At 44.3% G+C, this 22,949-nt stretch overlaps 1 protein-coding gene across 1 annotated transcript in view; it reads left to right on the top strand.

Annotated features, from left to right (window-relative positions):
* LOC135917077 (cytochrome P450 3A6-like) overlaps window positions 1-22,949 on the top strand; it is a 123,008-nt gene that overhangs the window by 42,725 nt on the left and 57,334 nt on the right. The window contains exon 2 of the mRNA XM_065450575.1: window positions 16,618-16,820. Within this exon, the coding sequence (XP_065306647.1) occupies window positions 16,629-16,820 (192 nt within the window). The 5' untranslated portion in view covers window positions 16,618-16,628. The remainder of the gene's footprint in view (window positions 1-16,617; window positions 16,821-22,949) is intronic.

The raw sequence follows: 22,949 nt of genomic DNA, 5'->3' as shown, positions 1-22,949 counted from the left end.
ATGGGTCGAACAAGGGAAATAAACATGCTACAAAAACCACGCATTTAAATATCACCGCCCCCCTTCCATCCACTCCCCTTGATGTGTCGCGTGCGACAGGGGGCGGCGCGCCTTCCTCCCCGCTTCTCTCCCTTGTGCACACAAAACTGAGCCATCATCGTCGGCTCACCCATGCAATCCTTCTTCCTAACACTTTCTCTCGCACATACAGCATGCGGTGTGCGGTCGCGATGTTGTCGCCCTTCGACTTTATACGTAACATGAGGACGACTGCGACGGCAAAGAATGTGCCTGGAGCGACCATATAATTTCTATCGCAATAATATAAGAGTATCCGGCAACTGAAGCGTCCCGTGGTCAATTACTTTCCACAAAAGAAGAAGTAACAAAATCGAACTTCCAGCATGCGACAGTTTGCTCCGCCGCAACAATGCCTCTGTTTTCATTGGTTGGGCGGGAGTACGGAAATGAAAACACACAAAGGAACGCAATTTGGCCCCAATATAATCGCTACTTTGGGCACCTAATGTGGCTATCGAAGGAATATCGAAGAAAGATGCCACACGGGCTGCGACACGGGCTCCTTAACGACACGAAACTGCTACACGGGCTCCTTAACGATGTCGCGTTAAGACGAACGCGCAGCGAAGGGCGCCGCGCGGGGGCCGGGCAACACAAGGGAAACGCATGCGCTTTGGCTAGCTCCGGCAGCCCTCGCGTAGCGAAAACAAAAAAAGAAATGAAGAGGGTCTATGTGTCCTCGCCAATAGAAGTCTAAGTACTTAGAAGGTACTTAGCTTTGCTGGCTTTAGCGGTTTTAGTGTCTTGACATATATGCTTTGGCGCAGGTGAAAAAAATGCTGATATTTTCTGTGCCATCACGGCACAAATGAACCACTACAACGCTTCGGCTCATTGTACCTCGCTTCGTGCTTTGTCAACTTCTCTGATTGTGTGTTGATTTGGCTTGTCTCGTTGTATGGTCCGTGGTACGTCTTTAGAAAAGTCAATGCACCTTTGGCGTCTAGCGTTTATAACAACATTAAGACCACAAAGTTTCGGTATTGAAAAGAAAAATTACAATTTTGAAAATGTCAATGCTCCTTTCGTATCAAACGTTTAAGAGAACTTTATATCCATAAAGTTTCAGAATTGAAACCACCCTTGAAACTTTCTGCTCGTAGGGGCTCCATGCGTTATGTGACTACCGGAGCATGAGCGCTGTCGCGAAACCCAGCCCGATTCCTCAATGTTCGCGCTTAAATGTGTTTTGGAGCGTGAAAAAGACATTCAAAACAAAATCCAGCATGGTTTCCGGCGCAGGGCGTCGTTTTGGTGGGCGGCGCATGGCAGCACGAAAAAATTTCAGGGTGGGCGGGGCTGAAGCCCCGTAACTACACCCCCCCCCCCTCCCCCATGCCTACGCCCCTGTACTTTGTCTATCTTTCATTGCATACGTCTTGGTTTGTCCAATGCCAAATTTCCATGTAACAAATTTCAGGCTGCGTCCATCTTTTACTGCGTCCTCAGTATTTCTCAGGTTATAATTTCGAAGATGACTTATTTTCCCCTTGTTGATTAGTTTTACCAATTCCGCGCACTGCTATCGTAAAAAATGCTCGCATACGGTTGTCATTTCTACTGAGAAGCCTACATCTTGAAATGCGCAGCAATGTGGCGACGGACTTTTGTGAGTGGTAGAATTAATTATAGGCGAAACAAGAAGCATAAAAAAGTCCGCGCTGGTGGCCACCATCTTCTACTTGGCATGAACTCGTATACAGAGAAGCGTAGATCTTACAAAGGTGAGTGCATTTGTTTTGTGCTTGTTATACGTTTTATAAGAAGCCAGACGGAATGAATTATGAAACGGCGCATTGTGCGTTTTACAAGCGAGATTATTTCAATTAGCTAAATTTCATGATACTCTTGCCTTCAAAGTGATGTCCAGCTATTCAAGCGCTGTTTCCTTTCAATTTAATTTCAAGATTTGTGTATATGTTTCTTTTGAAACTATAACGTTGTAACGTTCGTTATAGTTTAAATTATCGGGTTTCACGTGCCAAAACCACTTTCTGATTATGAGGCACGCCGCAGTGGAGGACTCCGGAAATTTCGACCACCCGTGGTTCTTAAACGTGCACCTAAATCTAAGTACACGGGTGTTTTCGCATTTCGCCCCCATCGAAATGCGGCCGCCGTGACCGGGATTCGATCCCGCGACCTCGTGCTCAGCAGCCTAACACCAACGTTATAGTTTCACTGCATCCTTAACGTTGAATGTTTTTCCATTGATGTTGCGCAGCACTGCATCGATTTGAGACGGCCTAAAGAACGGCGTGTGGTGGTGACTGCAACGTGATATTGCGTTTGCCTACTGTAATCTCGGCGCAGTGATGTATGAATTACAAATTTAGGTTAACTAGAAATTTAAAACAGTTTATTTATGTGCAATGGTTACATTTCAAATGTGATAATACATACTTTTCAATACCCTTTTTTTAAATGAATTCATTTTCATATAACCGATAGATCGTTGTTGAGTTCCCTCTAGTGGCGGAACGCATTAATTTCAGGAATAAGCAGGCAGTCTAAAATAAAATGGTGGTCTTCACAGCTGGAAAATGAGCGCACAGCCGAAAAAATCACTAAAATATGCTGTTTTACTTATTTCTTGTTCACGGTAAATTAGGTCTTGATAAATGATAAATTGCTTGTGTAGATCCATCAACTTTTACTGAGCAGTAACGCTGTGAGCTAAATTGACAATTCTTTTGTGATATTTTAGGATGAATTATATAAGCTGCTGCCTTCATAAACAGTATCACGCGGTATATATATAGATATTACTGAAAGATATCTGGCTAATGTAGAATGCCTGTAATTACTTAGCTCGTTCTATTCACAGCCAGGGAATAGTGCCCAGCGTAGAACACACGTTAATCTATGTGTCATTTTCACCCGAATTGCAGAACTTTCATTATATCATGCCATGCGCGCTGCCTGGTCCTGCTAGTCATTCCGAGGATTCTATTTTTCTCACTGTTCTAGGTCAAGCATCATTTCCAGCAACCGCTTCGCGACAGTACTTTTTTTCTTTCCGAATAATAAATGCCTCTTTTTGCTAGTGACGCAACTTCTCGTATTCCACATTAAACATTTTGCACGAAAGCCGCATTGTGTCTGCGCTATGTGAAACTAGGCTTTTTGTGCTGTAGTAGGTTTCGCTGCAATTCTTTAATTAGAAGATGCTACTTTCACCAGGTGTGGGGTGTAAACAAGACGGACGGATCCTGCTTTTTCTGTTCGTGTTCTAAATATTCTATGTTACACCTTCTACGAAATATGCCATATATGATGAAATATTAAAGAGCGTTACCTGAGAAATCTTTTGCGAAAGATTTATTGATTCACCCCCTCGAACTCTCTGCTCATACTTCTATTCTTGTAGGATGGTGATTTTTCGACATGAATGCATTGCCACATACATTTATCATACCGCCATCTCTGATAATATGTCTTTTTATTTTGCAGCGCATGCAGTTCTTCCAAGTAAACGGGCAATCACTCTGGGAAGTGGTAGCAAATTCAACGAAACCACCGTGTTATCGCGGTCCTCGGGGGCCTTATCAGCCCGCCGTCATCCGCACACTGACCAACCAGCCTACCGACGTTGACAACCTGCCCGGAAAGCCCTGGCCAGCCCACCGTCTTCGGCAGCTTGCCTAATTCCTATCCTCAGGGCCCTGCTTGATCCACCACCATCCACATAGCTTCGCGAGAGCAGGCTCTCTAGCACCTGCCTGTAAATAAACTCTTTGAACATAACTAAGTGTCACCCACTTAAGTCCGCAGAAAATGCCTGTGTCTGCGAATTTATTCGTAAATAAACTGTCATAAAAGTGGATTTCTGTAATCTTGTAATTATTTGCATGTAAAGAGGACTTATTCTTCTTTACGTATCTTTGTGTCGAGGTTTCCTAGCCACTGTTGACGCAGACAGTGAGGGGACAATAATTGCTATACAAGATGCCGCTTGCAAGAGGTGTGCGGTAAAAACGGCTGCGTGCTCTAGAGCCAGCGTATTTACAATATTCGTCATGCAAAAGGCATTGGCCCTAAGCTGGCATTAATGATGACAACGACATGGCTCAGCACTTGTACTACGCTAGCAGCACAATGGCTGCTGCATTCGCATAATATTCGTTCAATCATGGATTTAACTCACGGCCAGCATTGGATTTGGTTGCCCTTTGCCACTGTGCTAGCAATGGTTGAAGATCGGTACCAATTTCTGCCAGAATTGGGCCATGCTTGGAGCATTGCTGACGTGCTGCCTGGGCGGATGCAATCCTGTAGTGCCAGATGGGCTAAATGGCGTGCTAAATAGAAAAGCGACAATTGTAACCCAATGCTTGGCGAAGGGGGTAGACTACTTGCACAAGATGTCCCCTGAGATGCAGATCGTGATGTGGACGGTGCCAGAGGTGGCTGTACGTGGCAGTAACCTACAAAGAGCTGTTGTGACTGCAAACGAGGCCATACAGAAAATGAGCCGCGAGAAACGATAGGAGGTTGTAGAGGTAAGCAGGAAAGTGCAGGGATGGAAGTGCTGCGCCGACTTGCCCCAAACCATTGAGTAGTACCAGCCTGCATGAAAAGAATAATTTCGAATGTAATTGCCAAATTTAGCAGGTTGTGCGTGTCCAGTGGCCACCTCACAGAAGTGTTGGCTAGCGCTTAGCTCTGCAGTTACAGCCTAAGGAATCCGTTTCAGCGTCGGCGTCTATGGAGTATGAGTGTGTTTGCTGGCATAAATGTAACTTGGCCACAAGAAAATGAAAACCGTTTTATGCTATACAATGCATTACAAATGTTTTACAAGAGTGTAGCGCGTCTGCATATATGCGGACTTGCTAAAGATGAGTCTAAATGGCGCTAATTTGATGGAGCAGTCAGAAAGGGAAGCCGCACTGAATGAATAAAGTCCCGAAGTCTGCTCAACGTGTAGATCGTGAGTTTCGTCTAAACTTCTAGCGCTCGATTTCTCGCCATATTGCTACATCTGCGTCGATTTAGGCTCAAACGCCATGAGAGCCATTCTGTGCTCAACGGCGAAGTGCGGCGACTTTGTGCGATGACACGGGTCATTGCACGTACAGATTGCTCGGTTCTGAAATCAAGAATTCGTCGCTCGCAGCCCTGAAGTGCTATGATTGACTAGCCAATAGCGCGAAGCCAGAACTTGATGTACTACATCAGTCAAGTACAAATGATTGTCGAACGGCATGAGCAAATGACTAAATTTTGATGCGAGCGAGGATAGGAACCTACTGCAAGACCCTCAGAAATAATGTACGCTGCTCCATAGCGTAAAACACATCAATTTAAATTAATAAATCACGTGTCACGCCAGTTCCGGCGCTTATTTGCGGCCCTAATGCAGGAAACACCGGGAAGATGTTGCTGCAAGTCGTCGCTCGCAAGGGGTACGACACGTAGTCGACGAGCGAATGCGACAGCCATCTCCATCGCGCCGCTTGTCGCTGTCGTGCGCAAAATCGCTTGCATGGGGTGTATACTTATTGGGCGAAAGCAGTGTGTCTGACGTTCTAAATCTATTTCGCACGTGCACCACTTCCGGGTACCGGGTTGACAGTGCGGCAAGCCGGAACACGAGCTGCTTCTTTTCGTGGAACTTCTTGGTCAGAAATATCCAATGGCAACCACAATCGTCACTCAAATTTGCACTTAGGCTAGACAATTTTCTGCCCGGCCACATCGCACAATTACAGTAATTCAAAATCCGCTGTAAAGTGTTTTGATAAAGGCTACGTAGCTGGAGTTGCAGCTAATCTTTTTGAAAACATTGGGATTATGAGAACTGAAATCCGATGGTTTCCTCCGGATATGGGAAAAGTGGACGTGACCCGGCTAAACCTCAATGAGGTTGCTCATGACTTGGCACGCGGACTTGCTAACCGTGACAGTCACAACCGAGCCGTTCACCATCAAGTAAGGGAGTCTAGAGATCATTTAATAACATGCAATGACGATACCAAACAATACTAATTAGGACGCAGACAATTCCTATTGCCACATTCAAAACTGAACAGGGCTCAGGCAGTCTCACTGCGCTTATTGCAAACGGGTACATATCCCACACTGTACACCATTAATAAAAGATATCTAGAGAAGGAGATAAAGATGGACTGCAACGATTGTAATGGCATCATCGGAATCAGACATATGCTGGCGCGGGGTCCCGCGACTCTCCCCAACCTCGTTGAGGAATGGACACAGTGGGAGAAAAGGATTCAAAGCCCATTGTTTCAGGAGCAACTAAGGGCAGTCCAGAGGGCCAATGATGTCGCTGAAAGGCTTGGCCTGACAGTGCCAACGTGGGAGCGGCCCGCCTTGGCTTATGAAGTCGTGCTTCCGGATCTCATTACAATAAAAGTTTTCACACACGCACACGCCGCACAGTATCAGGCGCTTGCCGCCAAAGAAAGGAAGGGAAGAATGTAACGTTTCATATTTAGTCAATTTTAACGGCCAAATTGTGGTCATAAACCATCGGCGAAACCACAAATCTCCGAAATTTTGTTCGCGACAACGATGTTCACCACGGGAATTGAGCAGATAGGATCCACTAATTTTAATAAACCACTGTTCCGTGAACTAAATAACGGTTGCCATTTTACACAGGCTTTATGGAGCCTGTGGCGGAACCGCAATTAAGCCCGAATAATCGAGTTTATTCAAAATATTGGACGACGACTCAGGCTGGAAACCCAGTAAACATTTTTATCCCTTAATTATTTTCAAAAATACTGTGGCTATTTCTCTAGAAGTGACGTGAAATACTCGCAAGCGTGCAATGACCAATATGTCGCTTCACACCTATTTTACGGTATTCTGCTATCTTAACTGAAGGTCGCCAAGAATTAAAAGTTGCCAGAGAGCACTACACGAACGCGTTCACCGTACCTTGATAGGTGTTGTTCATGGTGGTTACTGAGAACATTTCACGTTTATTGTGCACGAATACGTTCAGTTAGCTAACTTTATAAATTTAACTGTACGACAAGATGTCAGTTAAGAAGTTGTGGATGACCTTTACATATGACGGATAAGAGCATTTAAAACAACCTAGGGTTCGTGAAGAACCCACCGTGGAGGCATACTGCTTTTGGTGTTGCAATGCCGATCCCGAATTTGCAGGATCGAATCTCGGCTGTGGCGGCCGCATTTCGATTGGATGAATTGCAAGAACACTCGTGTACTGTGCATTGGGTGCACGTTAATGAGCGCCTGGTGGTCAAAATTAACCCGAAGTCTCCCGCTACGATGTGCCTCATAATCATATTGTTTTTCTTTTTTTGCACGCAAAACGCCAGAACTTAATTTAAATGTAATACGTTAGGACTTTTTTAACGAGAAAGAAAGCCATGAAATAAACTTTAAAAAAAAGAAAAAAGGCTCCGCAGGAAAGATTACATCAATGTTTCCGTAAACCTCGTCGAATAGGGGCACTGGGGGTGAACGGCCATGCTTTTTTCTGGCCTCCTTAGAGCCACGTTAGTAGTTTTTGACCCGTATCATTGGTCGCTATCAAAAGCGAAGTAGCACGCTCTTGTACGGTTCGCTTTGCAAGCCATTACAAGACCGTGACCCAGGTTTGCACGTTCGTAAAATGCAGAATGCACCAGCAATATAAGTGGTCTGAGACCGCTTATATTACTGGTGCGGAACGCGTTGAGACGTGAATTTTTTTTAATTTCGCAGGATTTTTCTTCCTCTCTTTCATTTGTCAAAAAAACAAAGCATCAAACAAGACTTAGGTCGCTATATGGGCTGTTATCGATCATTCCTCGACGCATTCCAGAACCTTTGCATTGGCACCTTGTTAAATAAAGGAGGTAATAAATGTTCTTTCCTTATTCTTTCTTTATTGATTGATTTAAGACAATGAACAGATCGTCTTAGGGGACACGGCTAAAGGCAAACATTTGCCTGACTAGGCCATGCCACCCGTACATTGGCCGCAACATGGCAGTGGCAGGCTTTCAGGAGGTCACACATGAAATTAAAGTAGTACACATTTTCAACACTTGAGTACACAATTCGCGTAAGAAGAAAGAAAAAAAGGTTAAAGTTTATACAGTTTTCTAATCAATTGAAGCACAACAACGACAGGAAAAAAAAGCATGTACAAAATTTTCCACACCTGTAGCTGAAAGGTTAAAGTCTACACAGTTTTCTAAAAACAACAAGAAGAAACATGTACAAAATTTTCTATACCTGTAGTTGAACATTTCTATTAGTCTTCGGATAGTAACAATTCTTTTACCGTTTTCTTAAAGCTTTGCTTTGAAATTCCAGAATTTAGCAGGTCCCATACCAAGGGGTAGTCTTTTAGAAGGTTAGGAAGTTGAACTGCTAGTTTTTGATCTCCGTATTTCGTTCTGCAACGTGGTTTTCGTATCAGAGTTTTTCTGAAGTTATGGCTTGTCGATCTGCCATGGTATTTACCTTGGAAGGAACATTTGTCTTCCCAGAATTGCCGCGAAATTTCGAGGAATAATTTGTAAGTGTGAAGTTTTGATGCTGTTATTATTTTATATTTGTTATAGTATATTTTAGTGGTATCAGTACGTTCTAAGTTACCTATCGCGCGCAGTGCGCGGCTTCGGAGTGTTTGAATTGATTTTAAGTTAGTTTGTGTAGTGGTTGACCAAACTAGAAAACATTAAGTTAAGCGAGAATGTATAAGCGCGTTGTAAATATTGCACTTCACATTTATCGGTAGCAAATATCGCAACCTATTTAGCACCCCGACAGCACGAGCAATAATTTTCCTAAGAACGTCTACGTGCGGTGACCAGGACATATTTTCATGGAATATAATTCCTAAAAATCTGGCTGTTGGTGCCTGTTCGAGGTTGACCTTCTGAAATTGGAGTATTATCTGAGGGTGGATTATTGTTCGTTTTGATTTAAACACTAGATACTTAGTTTTAGTTATGTTTATTTGGAGTTTATTCGCATTTAGCCACAAGCTTAGTTGCTGTAACCAGATCTTAGCTTGCTCAAAAAGATTTCCTATTTCCCTTCCAGAGAAGAACACGTTAGTATCATCCGCGTATAATAAAATATTGGAACAGCCTTGAATATTGACAATATCATTATTATAGAGTAAAAATAAAACAGGCCCCAAGACGGATCCTTGCGGCACGCCGTACTTAATGTGCTAAATTTCGGAACTAACTCCATTTATTGTTGCGTACTGTGTTCTAGAGGCGATCGAGATAGCTTTTTATTAAGGATAATGCGACACCACGAATTCCATAAAGAGGTAGCTTTTTCAAAAGGCCATCATGTTGCACGCAATCGAAGGCCTTCCTAAAGTCTAGAAAGATACCTAGAGTTAACATTCGGTTTTCTATGTTGTCAAGGATTTGTTCCTTTATTTCAAGTAAAGCTGTTTGTGAAGATTTAGCCTTACAGAAACCATATTGCTCCTGAGCTATTATTTTATACGTGTTTAGAAACTCACAAAGTCTTCTATGATTAAAAAAAATATTGGGTGCTTGTTCACAATGTAAGAAAAAACCTCGCCTAGCATTACCACTAGCCTATCAACAACAAATGAGAGCTGCTCACAGAATGCCGTAGGTAATTTTTTTTATGGCCACATTTAGTAGGCAAATCCAATATGTAATTTGATGGTGGTTTCTGAGAAACAAGTATGGGTTTCCTTTGCACCTTCATGCTACAGTCAGGTGGAGGGAAATGTTTCTCTGATATGAATTTTGCTCGCTTTTCCCTCTTCAGCAGGACTGATCTGCTGTATACTAATGGCGTTTTGCATAGTGAAATAAGGAACACGTTTTCTTCATATGCCTGTATTTCACTCATATTGGCAATTACCGCGCTGCTCCGAAACCGTTGCGACGACGTTTACTTGAACCTCGACCGGCGTTAATACTGGGTAGCGTGGCGTTGTCGGCAGGCCCCAGACGTACCGGGACCATCGCGACCAAGCATGGGTGAGACGATTTCTAATGCGAAATTTCTACTGTTTCATCATCATCATCAGCCTGGTTACGTCCACTGCAGGGCAAAGGCCTCTCCCATACTTCTCCAACTACCCTGGTCATGTACTAATTGTGGCCACGTTGTCCCTGCAAACTTCATCTCGTCAGGCTACTGAGCGCGAGGTCGCGGGATCGAATCCCGGCCACGGCGGCCGCATTTCGATGGGGGCGAAATGCGAAAACACGGGTGTACTTAGATTTAGGTGCACGTTAAAGAACCGCAGGTGGTCGAAATTTCCGGAGTCCCCCACAACGGCGTGCCTCATAATCAGAAAGTGGTTTTGGGACGTGAAACCCCATTATTTATTTTTTTTAATCTCGTCCGCCCACATAACCTTCTCCCGCTCCCCGCTACGCTTCCCTTCCCTTGGAATTCATTCTGTAACCATTAATGACCATCGCTTATCTTCCCTTCTCATTACATGTCCTACCCATGCCCATTTCTTTTTCTTGATTTCAACTATGATGTCATTTACTCGCGTTCGTTCCCTCACCTAATCTGCTCTTTTCTTATCCCTTAACGTTACACCCATATTTCTTCTTTCCGTAGCCCGTTGCGTCGTCCTCAATTTAAGTAGAACCCTTTTCGTAAGCTTCCAGGTTTCCGCCCCGTACGTGAGGACTGGTAAGACACTGCTGTTATACACTTTTCTCTTGAAGGATAATGGCAACCTGCTGTTCATGAACTGAGAATGCCTGCCAAATGCACCCCAGCCCATTCTTATTCTTCTGATTATTTCAGTCTCATGATCCGGATCTGCCGTCACGACCGGCCCTAAGTACACGTATTCCCTTACCCTTTCTAGTGCCTCCTTATCTATCGTAAAGGGCTGTTTTCTTCCGAGACTGTTAAACATTACTTTAGTTTTCTGCAGGTTAATTTTTAGACCCACCCTTCTGCTTTGCCTCTCCAGGTCAGTCAGCATGTACTGCAATTGGTCACCTGAGTTACTAAGCAAGGCGATATGATCAGCGAATCGCAAGTTGCTAAGGTATTCTCCATTAACTCTTATCCCCAATTCTTCCCGCTCCAAGTATCTGAATACCTTCTGTAAACACGTTGTGAATAGCATTGGAGAGATCATATCTCCCTGCCTGACGCCTTTCTTTATAGGAATTTTGTTGCTCTTTTTATGGATGACTACGGTGGCTGAGGAGCCGCGATAGATATCTTTCAGTATTTTTACATATGGCTCGTCTACACCCTGATTTCGTAATGCATCCATGACTGCTGAGGTTTCGAATGAATCAAACGCTTTATCGTAATCAATGAAAGCTATACATAGGAATTGGTTGTATTGCGCACATTTCTCTATCACCTGATTGATAGCGTGAATATTCGTCTATTGTTGAGTAGCCTTTACGGAATCCTGGTCTTTGATTGACAGAAGTCTAAGGTGGTCCTGATTCTATTTGCGATTACCTTAGTGAATACTCTGTAGGAACCGGACAGTAAGCTGATCGGTCTATAATTTTTCAAGTCTTTGGCGTCCCCTTTCTTATGGATTAGGATTATGTTAGCGTTCTTCCAAGATTCCGGTACGCTCGAGGTCATGAGGCATTGTGTATACAGGGTGGCCAGTTTTTCTAGAGCAATGTGCCCACCATCCTACAAATCTGCTGTTACCTGATACTCCGCTGCTGCCTTCCCCCTTTTCATAGCTCCCAAGGCGTTCTGTACTTCTTACGGCATTACTTGTGGGATTTCAAATTCCTGTATACTATTCTCTCTCACATTATCTTCGTGGGTGCCACTGGTACTGAATAAATCTGTATAGAACTCCTCAGCCACTTGAACTATCTCATCCATATTACTAATGATATCGCCGGCTTTGTCTCTTAACGTATACATCTGATTCTTGCGTATGCGTAGTTTCTTCACTGCTTTTATGCTTCCTCCGTTCCTGTGGGCATGTTCAATTACATCCTTATTATAGTTCCTTATGTCAGCTGTCTTACGCTTTTTGAATAACTTATAAAGTTCTGCCGGTTCTAGCTGTAGGGTTAGAGGCTTTCATACATTGGCGTTTCTTGATCAGATCTTTTGTCTCCTGCGATGGCTTACTGGTATCCTATCTAACGGAGTTACCACCGAATTTTTTCGCACACTCCTTAATGATGCCATAAGATTCTCGTTCATTGCTTCAACACTAAGTTCCTCTTCCTGAGTTAAAGCCGAATACCTGTTCTGTAGCTTCATACGGAATTCCTCTAGTTTCTCTCTTACCGCTAACTCATTGATTGGCTTCTTATGTACCAGTTTCTTCCGTTCCCTCCTCAAGTCTAGGCTAATTCAAGTTTTTACCAACCTATTGTCACTGCAGCGCACCTTGCCGAGCAGGTCCACATCTTGTACGATGCCAGGGTTAGCGCAGACTATGAAGTCTATTTCATTTCTATTCTCGCCATTGGGGCTCCTCCACGTCCACTTTCGGCTATCCCGCTTGCGGAAGAGTATGTACATTATCCGCATATATTCTGTTCCGCAAACTCTACCAGTATTTCTGCCCTGCTATTCCTAGAGCCTATGCCATATTCTCCCTCTGACTTGTCTCCATCTTGCTTCTTGCCTACCTTGGTATCGAAGTTGCCCATCAGTTTAGTGTATTTTGTTTTGACTTAACCCATCGCCGATTCCACGTCTTCATAGAAGCTTTCGACTTCCTGGTCATCAGGACTGGATGTAGGGGCGTAGACCCGTACTACCTTCAATGTGTGCCTCTTATTAAGTTTCACAACGAGACCTGCCACCCTCTCGGTAATCTTTTAGAATTCCTGTATTTTACCAGATATATCCTTATTAATCAGGGATCCGACTCCTAGTTCTCGTCTCTCTGCTAAGCCCCAGTAGCACAGGACGTGCCCGCTTTTTAGCACTGTATATGCCTCTTTTGTCCTACCAACCTCACTGAGCCCTATTATATCCCATTTACTACCCTCTGATTCCTACACCCGTGTACTTAGATTAAGGCGCACGTTAAAGAACCCCAGGTGGTCAAAATTTCCGGAGTCCTCCACTACGGCGTGCCTCATAATCAGAAAGTGGTGTTGGCACGTAAAACTCCTAATTCTTTTCTTTTTTCTCTAATTCCTCTAATAACACTGCTAGACTCGCCTCACTAGATAACGTTCTAACGTTAAACTTTGCCTGGTTCAGATTCCAATGGCGGCCTGTCCGGCCTGTACTGTTTATTCCATGGTAACGAAGTAGGAAAGAAAGAGGCGAATACACAAATATATATTTCGGGACCACTTAAATGGGACCGCTATAATCGTAGGCGGGATTTTGCTCACGCCAATATCACATGGTATGTACGGAGTCCAGTCGGTGATTACCCGTGGATACCATTTAGTTCGAGGAAGGAGGGCCCCCCTTGACTCGCACAGTCCGCAAAAGGTGTTCCCCATCCCACACACACACAGAAGGGCCCGTAATCACTGCGGGCCGCCAGCTGGACCGAGAACCACCTGACACCCATAGCATAAAAGGTCGGCAAACAAAGACACCACGGCAAACACAGGGGAAATTACTTGTACTTACCAGTTGAATAATAGAAATGGAAAAAAATGAAAATAAAGGGGAATAAGAAACAACTTGCCGCTGGTGGGGAACTATTCGGCGTCCTCGCATTACGCGTGCGATGCTCTAGCAAGTGAGCTACCGCTGCGCCGTCTTACCGTCCACTTTCTGGGGTATTTATGTGTTGCTACTAGAACTAACTCTGGGAGTTTTACACTGCGCGATCACTCACAAGCCTTGGCGGTGGATGTGATACATCCTTTCTGTCGCAGGCGTCATGAGCACGTGATCTTTTTGGCTGAAGGCAACTGGTGAATAAACCCACACGTGCTGCCTGAAGGCATCAATGTTGCCGGATTCAAAACCCTGGTTCTCTAATGAACGAGAAGAAATGGGGTGAAGCGAGGGGCCCGATATTTCATTAATCATAGCATAAGAGGCCCACAAACAAAAACATCAAGGAAAACACAGGGCAAATTTCTTGTACTTACTACTTGAATAAAACATTATTTCATGGAAATCAATGTGGAAGAACAAAATAACTTGCCGCCGGTGGAAAATGATCCCAGCCGCGAGGCACCAATAGGAATTTAGAACCTACCCGGCGCTTTCCGATTAGGCACGGTCTTTTGATAATCCTTTTTGCAGTGGGTGCTTCACGCCAATCGTAACAACATGGGTTTATTGCTCCAGACGGAACAACTCATGCTCCAAACCTGTTCCAAAGTGCCAAATTTGGTGCTCCATTGGCTGTTCCGAAACTTCCTTGGCCGCTTCCATTCCTGGAAATGTGAGCGTACGGTAGTTTTCAATGAGACGGAATCCACTTCAATCGGAGGCTTGGGCGAGAAGTGGGCTGGCGACTTGCTGGCTACGCAGTTGCTTTTTGGGCGGAGGTGGGGGGGGGGGGGGGGTCACGGAAGCTCAGGAGGCCAGGGTAGGAGTAATGAAGAAGAAAGTCGCTAAAGGGAACCTCATATTATCATTGTTATCAATAACTGAAAAAGCGGAAAACAAGAAAGACGAGAGCTCGCCTTGCATTCGGCAACATAAACATGCAGGGAGGCAGAAAAAATGAAAAGGTGGTTAGAGATTGAGGAGCAGTTAAATAGAGAACAAATAGGCGTGTATGCGGTTACAGAAACACACCTACGAGACGTAGAAGAGTCAACAATGATTGCGAATTATGTTCGGGAAGGGTGCAATACAACTAAGTTGGATAGAAAGGGAGGGTAGTAGGAAAGCTCATACATAATGGAGCCACATGGAAAAGAATAAATTCAAAGTGTCAAGAAAAATTTGGTTGGTGACAATGAGCCTCTGTTTATGCGCAGCTACTCGCAGTAGGGAGAAGGACCAGTGTTCGTCGGCACATTGAACACAAATACCCAAATGTTTTTAACATGGGCACCGAATGTGTGCTCAACCTGGCGGAAAGCGATGTATTGAGCCTGCAAGGGTCGGGCATTTTTTGTTTCGGAGACAAATGAAATTTGGTATATCTAATGGCAGGATAATTTTGCTTCCCGGTTTTAAGAAGTTTGACATCTATCAGAATTTCCAGGACAATTTCACTTTGTTATACCCAATATTCGGTATATCCCGTTTCGTTATAACGACGTTTCACTAGAACATAATTGGTAATATCTTTTTCTTAGCTTCAAATTGCAGGTGCTCAATCTGATGTGAAGAATCATTAGGAACAAGCTGAATTTTCTGTAGGCGCAGCCTTCTATTAAACTGTCCGTAACAGCTCCCTGAATCGTGAAGTGAGCAATACATCATAACGGACCGCCACAAAGTAAAACTCTAGAAGGTGCATTAGAAACATTTTCCGTATGCAGTGGAGCGTTATTGATTTTATTTATTAAAAATTGTTTAAATCCTTTGAGCACTTTAGCGCTTAATTGGTATCATTAATCATGCTTTGTGTTAGACGTGGCTTTAACACGTATGTCACTTTCGTGGCCTTGCCAATGTTTGAGTGATGCTATGGTGGGTTGTAAGAAATAGGTCATAGGCATTGGTGATGTCGTTACAGCAAAGCATTTTTCAATATTGCGAGGATTAGGAACATTCCCATTGATTGGTCCATTCAGCAGGTAACGACACGATCAATTATCATTATTGCTATAATAGGAGGGCGTTTTGTGCTTCTAAATTCGTGTGTGTGCGCCAAACACCCATGCAAGAAAAACCGTTTCAGTGTTGCTGAAGTCCTTGATATTATTCCATTCGCAAACGCGACCAGTGTTGAAAACGTAAGTAAAGTGATATTGGCCATTCCCAGAGCATCGCACATGGGCTGTGCGATGCCGTTTCTAGCCGGATCAATGAAGTTAAGCAACATTTCGATGGACAGTTGATATCGAAATGAGACATACCATGTGGATTTGAATGATATGACTAAATTTTAATGTATAGAGAACAATTAAAATGTAACCTTCGCGCTAGTGCTTCTCCTGACAAAAGTGTTTGCGCTGTAAATTTACATATTTGGTAGACCTCTTGCTGTCACTTTTGCTGTTTCCTCGCCCAATGATCAAGTGGTGCTTTTCGATTCAGTTTTAAGGTGCTGACAGTTGCAATGAATGTTAGCGCCCTGAGTAAATACTGTGCCGCCAATTTCTAAAGTCCTGTGAAATTGTGCAGATGTCACCTTGGGACTCCAAGAGACCTGTCACTCAAGAAACTAAAGTACTACATTAAGTAATTACTGACTAGAAAATCTGGTACCTTCCTCTTCGAAAATCTGTTTATTCTGTTAAAAAATGTTCTTAAGACAACTGTTAAACATCCTGCAGAATCTTTTGTAAATTTTCAAATGTTTACAAGACGTTTTTCAAACGTCTTGAAGCGAGGAAAAGTTGTGGCGAAGGCAAATAAAGCTGTGAAATGAAGTACAACCTGCTGCTTTCATGTAGTTTTTATTGGCGCCCTTCTATAATGGCTGTTGGAGTTTGATTCACTGAAGATTGCTGCACAATCGTTATACAGGTCATTCATAAATGCCATGTTCGATGGATTTTGCGTGGAGCATACTTGGGCTGCTGGTGGCCGTTGTGGTCATAGCCGTCGGCGCATGGCTCCAACGGAGACGCCAACAGATGTGCCTGTTCAAACGGTACGACATACCTGGGCCTGAACCGAGCAGCGTCATCTTCGGAAACTGGAAAGAGTTCCGGAGGGACCCTCTTGAGGTAGGAACACCTGCTCAGGACTACTGTAGAAACAGCAAAAGAAAACAGAGAAAAGTATACTTTTTAAGGCTTTGATCGAGGCGTATACAGCGACAAGCAATTTATCTGAAAAAGTTTCTTCTTACTTGCGTCGCCTCACTCACCACTTCTTCAAGCTTTTTTTGCTTACTCTGGTGCTTCCGTAAAGAGAGCGGCGAGGGACAAGGCCCTCATCGACCTTCACGCCAAGGACGAGCACGCAAGGTTCATGGATGCGGCAGAATACCGGGAAGACAGCGCGGCGTTCGTAGCTACCGTCATCGAGGTGTCATCCGGCGCGACTAGGGTAGCGGCGAGCTTACGGGTCCGTGAGGCGTGTTAGGCGTAGGAGGTGGCCATTGCCCTAGCCATTGCCGACCCCGGGTGCCCGACGGTTTTGTGCGATTCGCAAAGTGCAGTGCGGAATTATGCAAAGGGTAAAGTATGTGGTGAGGCTGTGCGCGTTCTGTGCTCGGCTGACCTGCAACGAGAGAATCGGTATGTTGGAATCAAGTGATTCCCGGCGCACGCGGGCAACTATGCGTCGGAGAAGCACGATAACCACAACGAGATGGCACACGCAGTGGTGCGAGCGCTAACCAACCGCGCCGCTGCAACCGACCGTCCCACGTGGTGTAGTGCCAAGGACCGCATAACGACGTTCGACGAACTTACACAGTTACACCATCTGGCTCGAAGGACATTCCCACCCCCGCACCCGGGGCTGAGCCGAACGGAGGCGGTGCTGTTCAGATAATTGCAAACTGGTTCCTTACTCACCCCAGTGTTCATGACTCATCTATACCCGAAATTATATGTGAGTGATGTGTGCCGCGTGTGACAGCGGGAGAGGGTCACCCTGACGCACATCCTATGGGATTGCACCAAGTTCCCCAGTGAGGCTTCGACAAGTACAACGATTCCACCGCGACTCGCGGCTACGGCGGAATGCTGCGACCACGAAAGCCAAACCTGGGCCGTCCAGCAGGTCTCGGCGGCTCTTGAAAGACAAAGGCCGAGCGAAACTGACGTAACGTTGCCCCTCAGGGCGACCGACCGCTGGAGTAACACGCGCTGAAGTTGAGTAGAGACCACCCGCTGAGAAGACGTCAGGGCCCACGTCACGGCGCCATTTAGTCATGGTGGCGTTCTGCAGGCGACTACATTAAGGTGTTTCTCTATCTAAAACTGTCTAGCGTCCATTTTTTGGTGCTTCTGTGCGATCTTGACGCTGTTTCAGAATCTAACATCTATATTCCAGGACGTTTCTCCTTTCAGCACTCCGTTTCGACTAAAAGGAGGGATGGCAACGGTGTCCTCGACAAAGGTGGTCGCTGAGCCGCACTGAAACTCTACGGTAATTCTTCAGAATGGTGCCATCTTTAGTGAAAGGGGGCGCTGTGCTCTATTCAGTGCGAAAACATGCAGGAAAAACATTCACTCGCAGTGGAGAAAAAAAATTAGGGAACTTACCACCTAGTATGTGACTGATATAGTAAACAATGCAACGCAGACCATCAAACGCAAAGTAAGAGAAGCTGAGACAATCTCATGGATGGTGACAATAGAAAAGAAACTTGATGTGAGTAAAAACCTAAGAGGCAAGAACAAAATCAGTAAAGAAACAAATTTTAGTAACTTTAAGGGCAGCTCCTTACTTTTTGAAAAGAGATCGGGGTGCCTTGAACGCGTAGTTAAAGGTGAAATACGCCAAGTAAGAAGAAGCGAGTGCTTACTGAGATCTCTACCGCCGAGCCGCTACGGGGCCCTTCGATGACCGAGGGAGCGGAGAGCGCATGCTAAAATATGGGGAGATCACACAACATTATAGATTGGCTCGTAGACTGGTATCCCCACCAGACCTGAAATTAAACAACAGACAAGCAGTCGCGGGGAGATGACTACAAACTTATACGTATCCGCACCCGGTTATGGCGAACCACATGTTCCCCGAGGCCAGGAGCAATAGGTATAATCTTTGTGGGGCGAGAGGGACCCTCGACCACATAATATGGGAATGTCCGCACTCTCCCGGGGGAACGCACAAAATAGGTAGTAGAGACACCTGAGAGACCCTGCTGCGCAGCTCGGACTATGAGCTTCAGCTCTGGCTCGTTCAACTGGCTGAAGAGGTTGCTGGGACCCAAGACCTCCCAGCCTGCATCTGAGTCGGCGGCACTCAACCCCCGACCTGCGTGTCGGGGGATGTGTATGTCACCTTGTCCGTTGGAAAATAAAGTTTTTTCTATCTATCTATCTTGCTGCGATAAAGCTATGCAAACGATGGAAGATGTTTTATTACAATGTGACGATATCTACCCAGCTGTCGATTTAGGCTCCTTTGGCCTCCTTGCAGCCCTTGAGTTCAGGGATAGCAGGATGAAAGTAAGCATGTCCGCTATAGAGATTAGTAGGAGGTCAATAGAAGTTTTGTGGCGGGAATGTAGGTAGACCACAAACAACAGAAGCATACAAAAACAAGGTTCCTGGTCGTGGTTCGGAAAGTTTGATGCTTGGAGCATTTTGAGTGCGTGTGTGTGAGTCCGCGTGTGTCAACACAATAAACAGGTAAGTCTTTAGGCAAAATAAGAACAAGGGCTTGGTGGCACAACTTACTACACCGCTTCATAGGGGACGCTCATAGCATTCATTCATCCATCCATCCATCTATGGAGGGAAGCGCAAGCTTCGCATTGAGGACGTTTACAAAATACGGCCACACCTTTTCCCTTTCATTCTTCTTTTATTTTATCTCGTCTCTCCTGTCACCTTTCATTCCCTTTCTTTCTTACCCATTTCCCCAGCACAAGTAGACAGCAGACTTTGACACTCGCTAAACTTCTTGACTGCATGCACCTTTCTTTTTCCACTCTTTTCTGTGTATTCTCCTAGACTTTAGTTACTTCATCTTTGTTACCTACTTCCGTTATATATAGTTCTATTACCTCAATTAAATAATTTACATCCCATGTTTTCACATATTACACACATTCCATCCTATATCATAACTCCTCATGTCCTCCGGTTCTGAACGATGACCACCCCAAGCTGTCAAAATGAGCTTCAGCTTAAGTTTCGTATTCGGTACATTTTGATGCCTATAGGATAGCCTCACGTCTTTAAAAAGTTGCAGTTCATATTTTGGGATTCATGTCTCCCTTTATTCAAACTGTAACTCAATCAGTATCTTTTCCCTTTCATTCACTATAACTCAAAAGTTGTCATTACCTAACGTTTCTTACGTTGCAGACGAACTCAGTACGCTGCAGACAAACCAAGCATCTGAAATAATGCTGAAAAATCCTAGCTTTCTGTTTATGCATTTGGAGGCAGCGTAGTTCCGAGCGTTTGAGTCTTCGCACGTTCATTAAATGCTTCCGGAGTGCTACACTCTACGAAAAAAAAGGACTAAAAGGGGTGGGGAGGTTAGTCCTTTTGGGGACTAACTGACATGGGATGAACTCTTACTTCCCATGCGCTTACTCCTTCGAGGACTAACAGTTGCCCTTTTCCGATGCTCCTCAAGTGAGTAACGGTAATTCTTTCCGATGCTCCGCAAAGGTGGAATAATGAAATTAGGCTTTTATACTCTAACAAAAAATTACTGAGCTGAAAAAAAAAAAACGTGCCTGAAGGCAGGATTCTAACTCACGTCCTGTCACTCACAAGTCAGGTGCTCTAACCACTACACCACGGCGATCGGTTGACAGGACCGTATATTGAGACAACGCTAATCACCGGTACGCAAGTGCAGCAATATAAAGGCGACTCGCCATTTTGTGCATGCTATGCATGCAATGCTATGACGCGGTGTATACGTGTAGCGAGCTCAAACGGGGCACCCCAGACGACAGAGAACGACAATTTCTCTGTCGCTTAGCGTGTCCCATTTGAGCTGCACATCGCTTCAGTCAGGTTAGTGACCTTTTTCTTAACGGAAGGATCTTTGCTACTATTGACCAAGAATATCAAGCTATCTATCAATGACTTGCGCGTTTAATGTGTACCACTCACTTATGGTGCGCGCACGAAGAGCATGGCTCTTCACATTCCAGCTTTTACGTTTCACGCAATTTTCTCACGAAGAGGCAAGGTGCAGCTTTGCATGTATTTCAGTAAACAGTGCACGTACTTCGAACTAATAACGATTCATAGACAATACAGTCTTCGCCACATCGCTCCATGACACGGACGAAAACAGGGAAGTGCATGGGGAGTAACTGTTGTCATTCGTACTCCCGTTGCTCTCTTTCCAAACAGGGACTAAACACTTAATCTCTGAAATTTGCACACGGAACGCACATTTATATAGTTAGTCCTTTGAGGGGTGAAAGCGTCGTTTTTAGGAATAACAGACCAGTTACTCCCGTTTTCCCCCGGAATTTCGCTTAGAGTGTACGCTGTCGAAAATGTTTTAAATCTAGACGTCTTCGGTTGGCGAAATGAAACGCACTTGCTAAGCAATTTTTTCATCAAATGCAGTAATGGTGGAGTTTGTGGATTCAAAGGAGTGGAAGTGTTGTGTGTGTAGTGCAAGAGGCGTCGTTGCCTCAGTGCTCGCCTTCACTGATATGCTAACTTCCTTTGTCGTTTGAGTGTACATGTGTGGCGGAATCAATCACATACGTGACGGTCACGACGGCCAATAATTTAAAAGGCGACAGCGCGTTTTTTAATTTTTTTATTTAGAAAATACTGCAGGCCTTGTTGTGGCCCTTGCAGGAGGGGCAAAAGTAAACGAAAAAACAGCAAGGAAATGCAAGAGTACGTGAGTAGCAAAACAGGAATAACAAGAATTAATAACATTAGAATGATTGCACAAAAATCAAAACAACATTTTTCAGCTGTCGCATTTTCAGCTTTCAACGCATTCACTGCTTTCAGTGTTAATAAGAAGCGATATGGGCAAGTTATTCCATTAAGCTATTGTGCGAGGAAACAAGGAATATTTAAAGGTGTTGGTCATAGCAAAATACGGAGTTAATGACTTGGCATGCCGGTGCCTTGTTAATCGCCCTGTTAGTGGTCGTATGTATTGCTGCGGATTAAGAAATCACTGATTATTCTGAAGCAGATAGAGGAACTTAATCCTTTGAATGTTGCTTTGCACTTTTAGTGTTTGTATATTATATATTTTCATTAGGCTTGAGAGAGTGTCAGTTGGACGGTATTTAGAAAATGTAAAGCGTACAGCTTTTCGCTGAATTTTTTTTAATGGACCGATGTTACGTTTCGTGTACGGGTCCCAAACAATTGCCGCATACTCTTGTGTAGGTCTTACAATACAGTTATAAGCCAACGGCTTGGTTTCCGGAAGTGCCATTTTTAATTTATGCCTGAGCAGACCAAGTTTTCCTAAAGCTGAAGCACTTGTAGTAGATATATGTTTGTTCAAGGAAAGAGCATGCGTTATCATAACCCTCAAGTACCTATATTCGTCGACTTCGGATCAGGGTTGAGATGCAAGATCATAAGTAAACGGTAAAAGGTGCTTTCTTTTAGTAATTTTCATAAAATACACGCGCATATTTAAAGAAAGACCAGCCACAATACACAGGATATAAAGCAAGACAAACAACACAAGCGCTGTCCTCTGCACAGGGTTAGATTATCCTTGGACATTGCTAGAGCAAATGACCTCTATTTCTGCATTTATATACATGAAGCTAGAAAGCGCAGTCTTTTACACGAGGCAAAATAAAAAAAAGTAGCTGATTGGTTTATTTGTAGTGGAGTAATGTCATTTTAAATTTTGACTCAGATCTGGGTAACTATAATGTAATGAATCCTTGCGCCCGATTTTGTTCCGTTCTCAGGATGTCCTACCAAGACCGGCCGATTATCGTAATAATGCAGATAAGCGACTAGAAGAAAATAATATGATTGAATTTCCTAAACATTCGGGCCTAAACTTTGAAAATTGCGTAGCAAATAAACGATTTTCGAAAAGTGCTCGATAATTCCGGCCTTTTACTTTCACTTTGGTCCGCAAACGTATGGAACGCTAGTCTAGTTGGTTCAACATGGCTTGTGATGGTAAACAAGGCATAAAACAGAGCCAAGCAAAGCAACACACAGTATGATGCCCGGTGACTAACTCCTGGATAGCTT

Source organism: Dermacentor albipictus, unplaced genomic scaffold (assembly GCF_038994185.2).
Source record: "Dermacentor albipictus isolate Rhodes 1998 colony unplaced genomic scaffold, USDA_Dalb.pri_finalv2 scaffold_19, whole genome shotgun sequence".
NCBI classification, from domain to species: domain Eukaryota; kingdom Metazoa; phylum Arthropoda; class Arachnida; order Ixodida; family Ixodidae; genus Dermacentor; species Dermacentor albipictus.
This window is presented reverse-complemented; position numbering and strand designations above follow the sequence as displayed.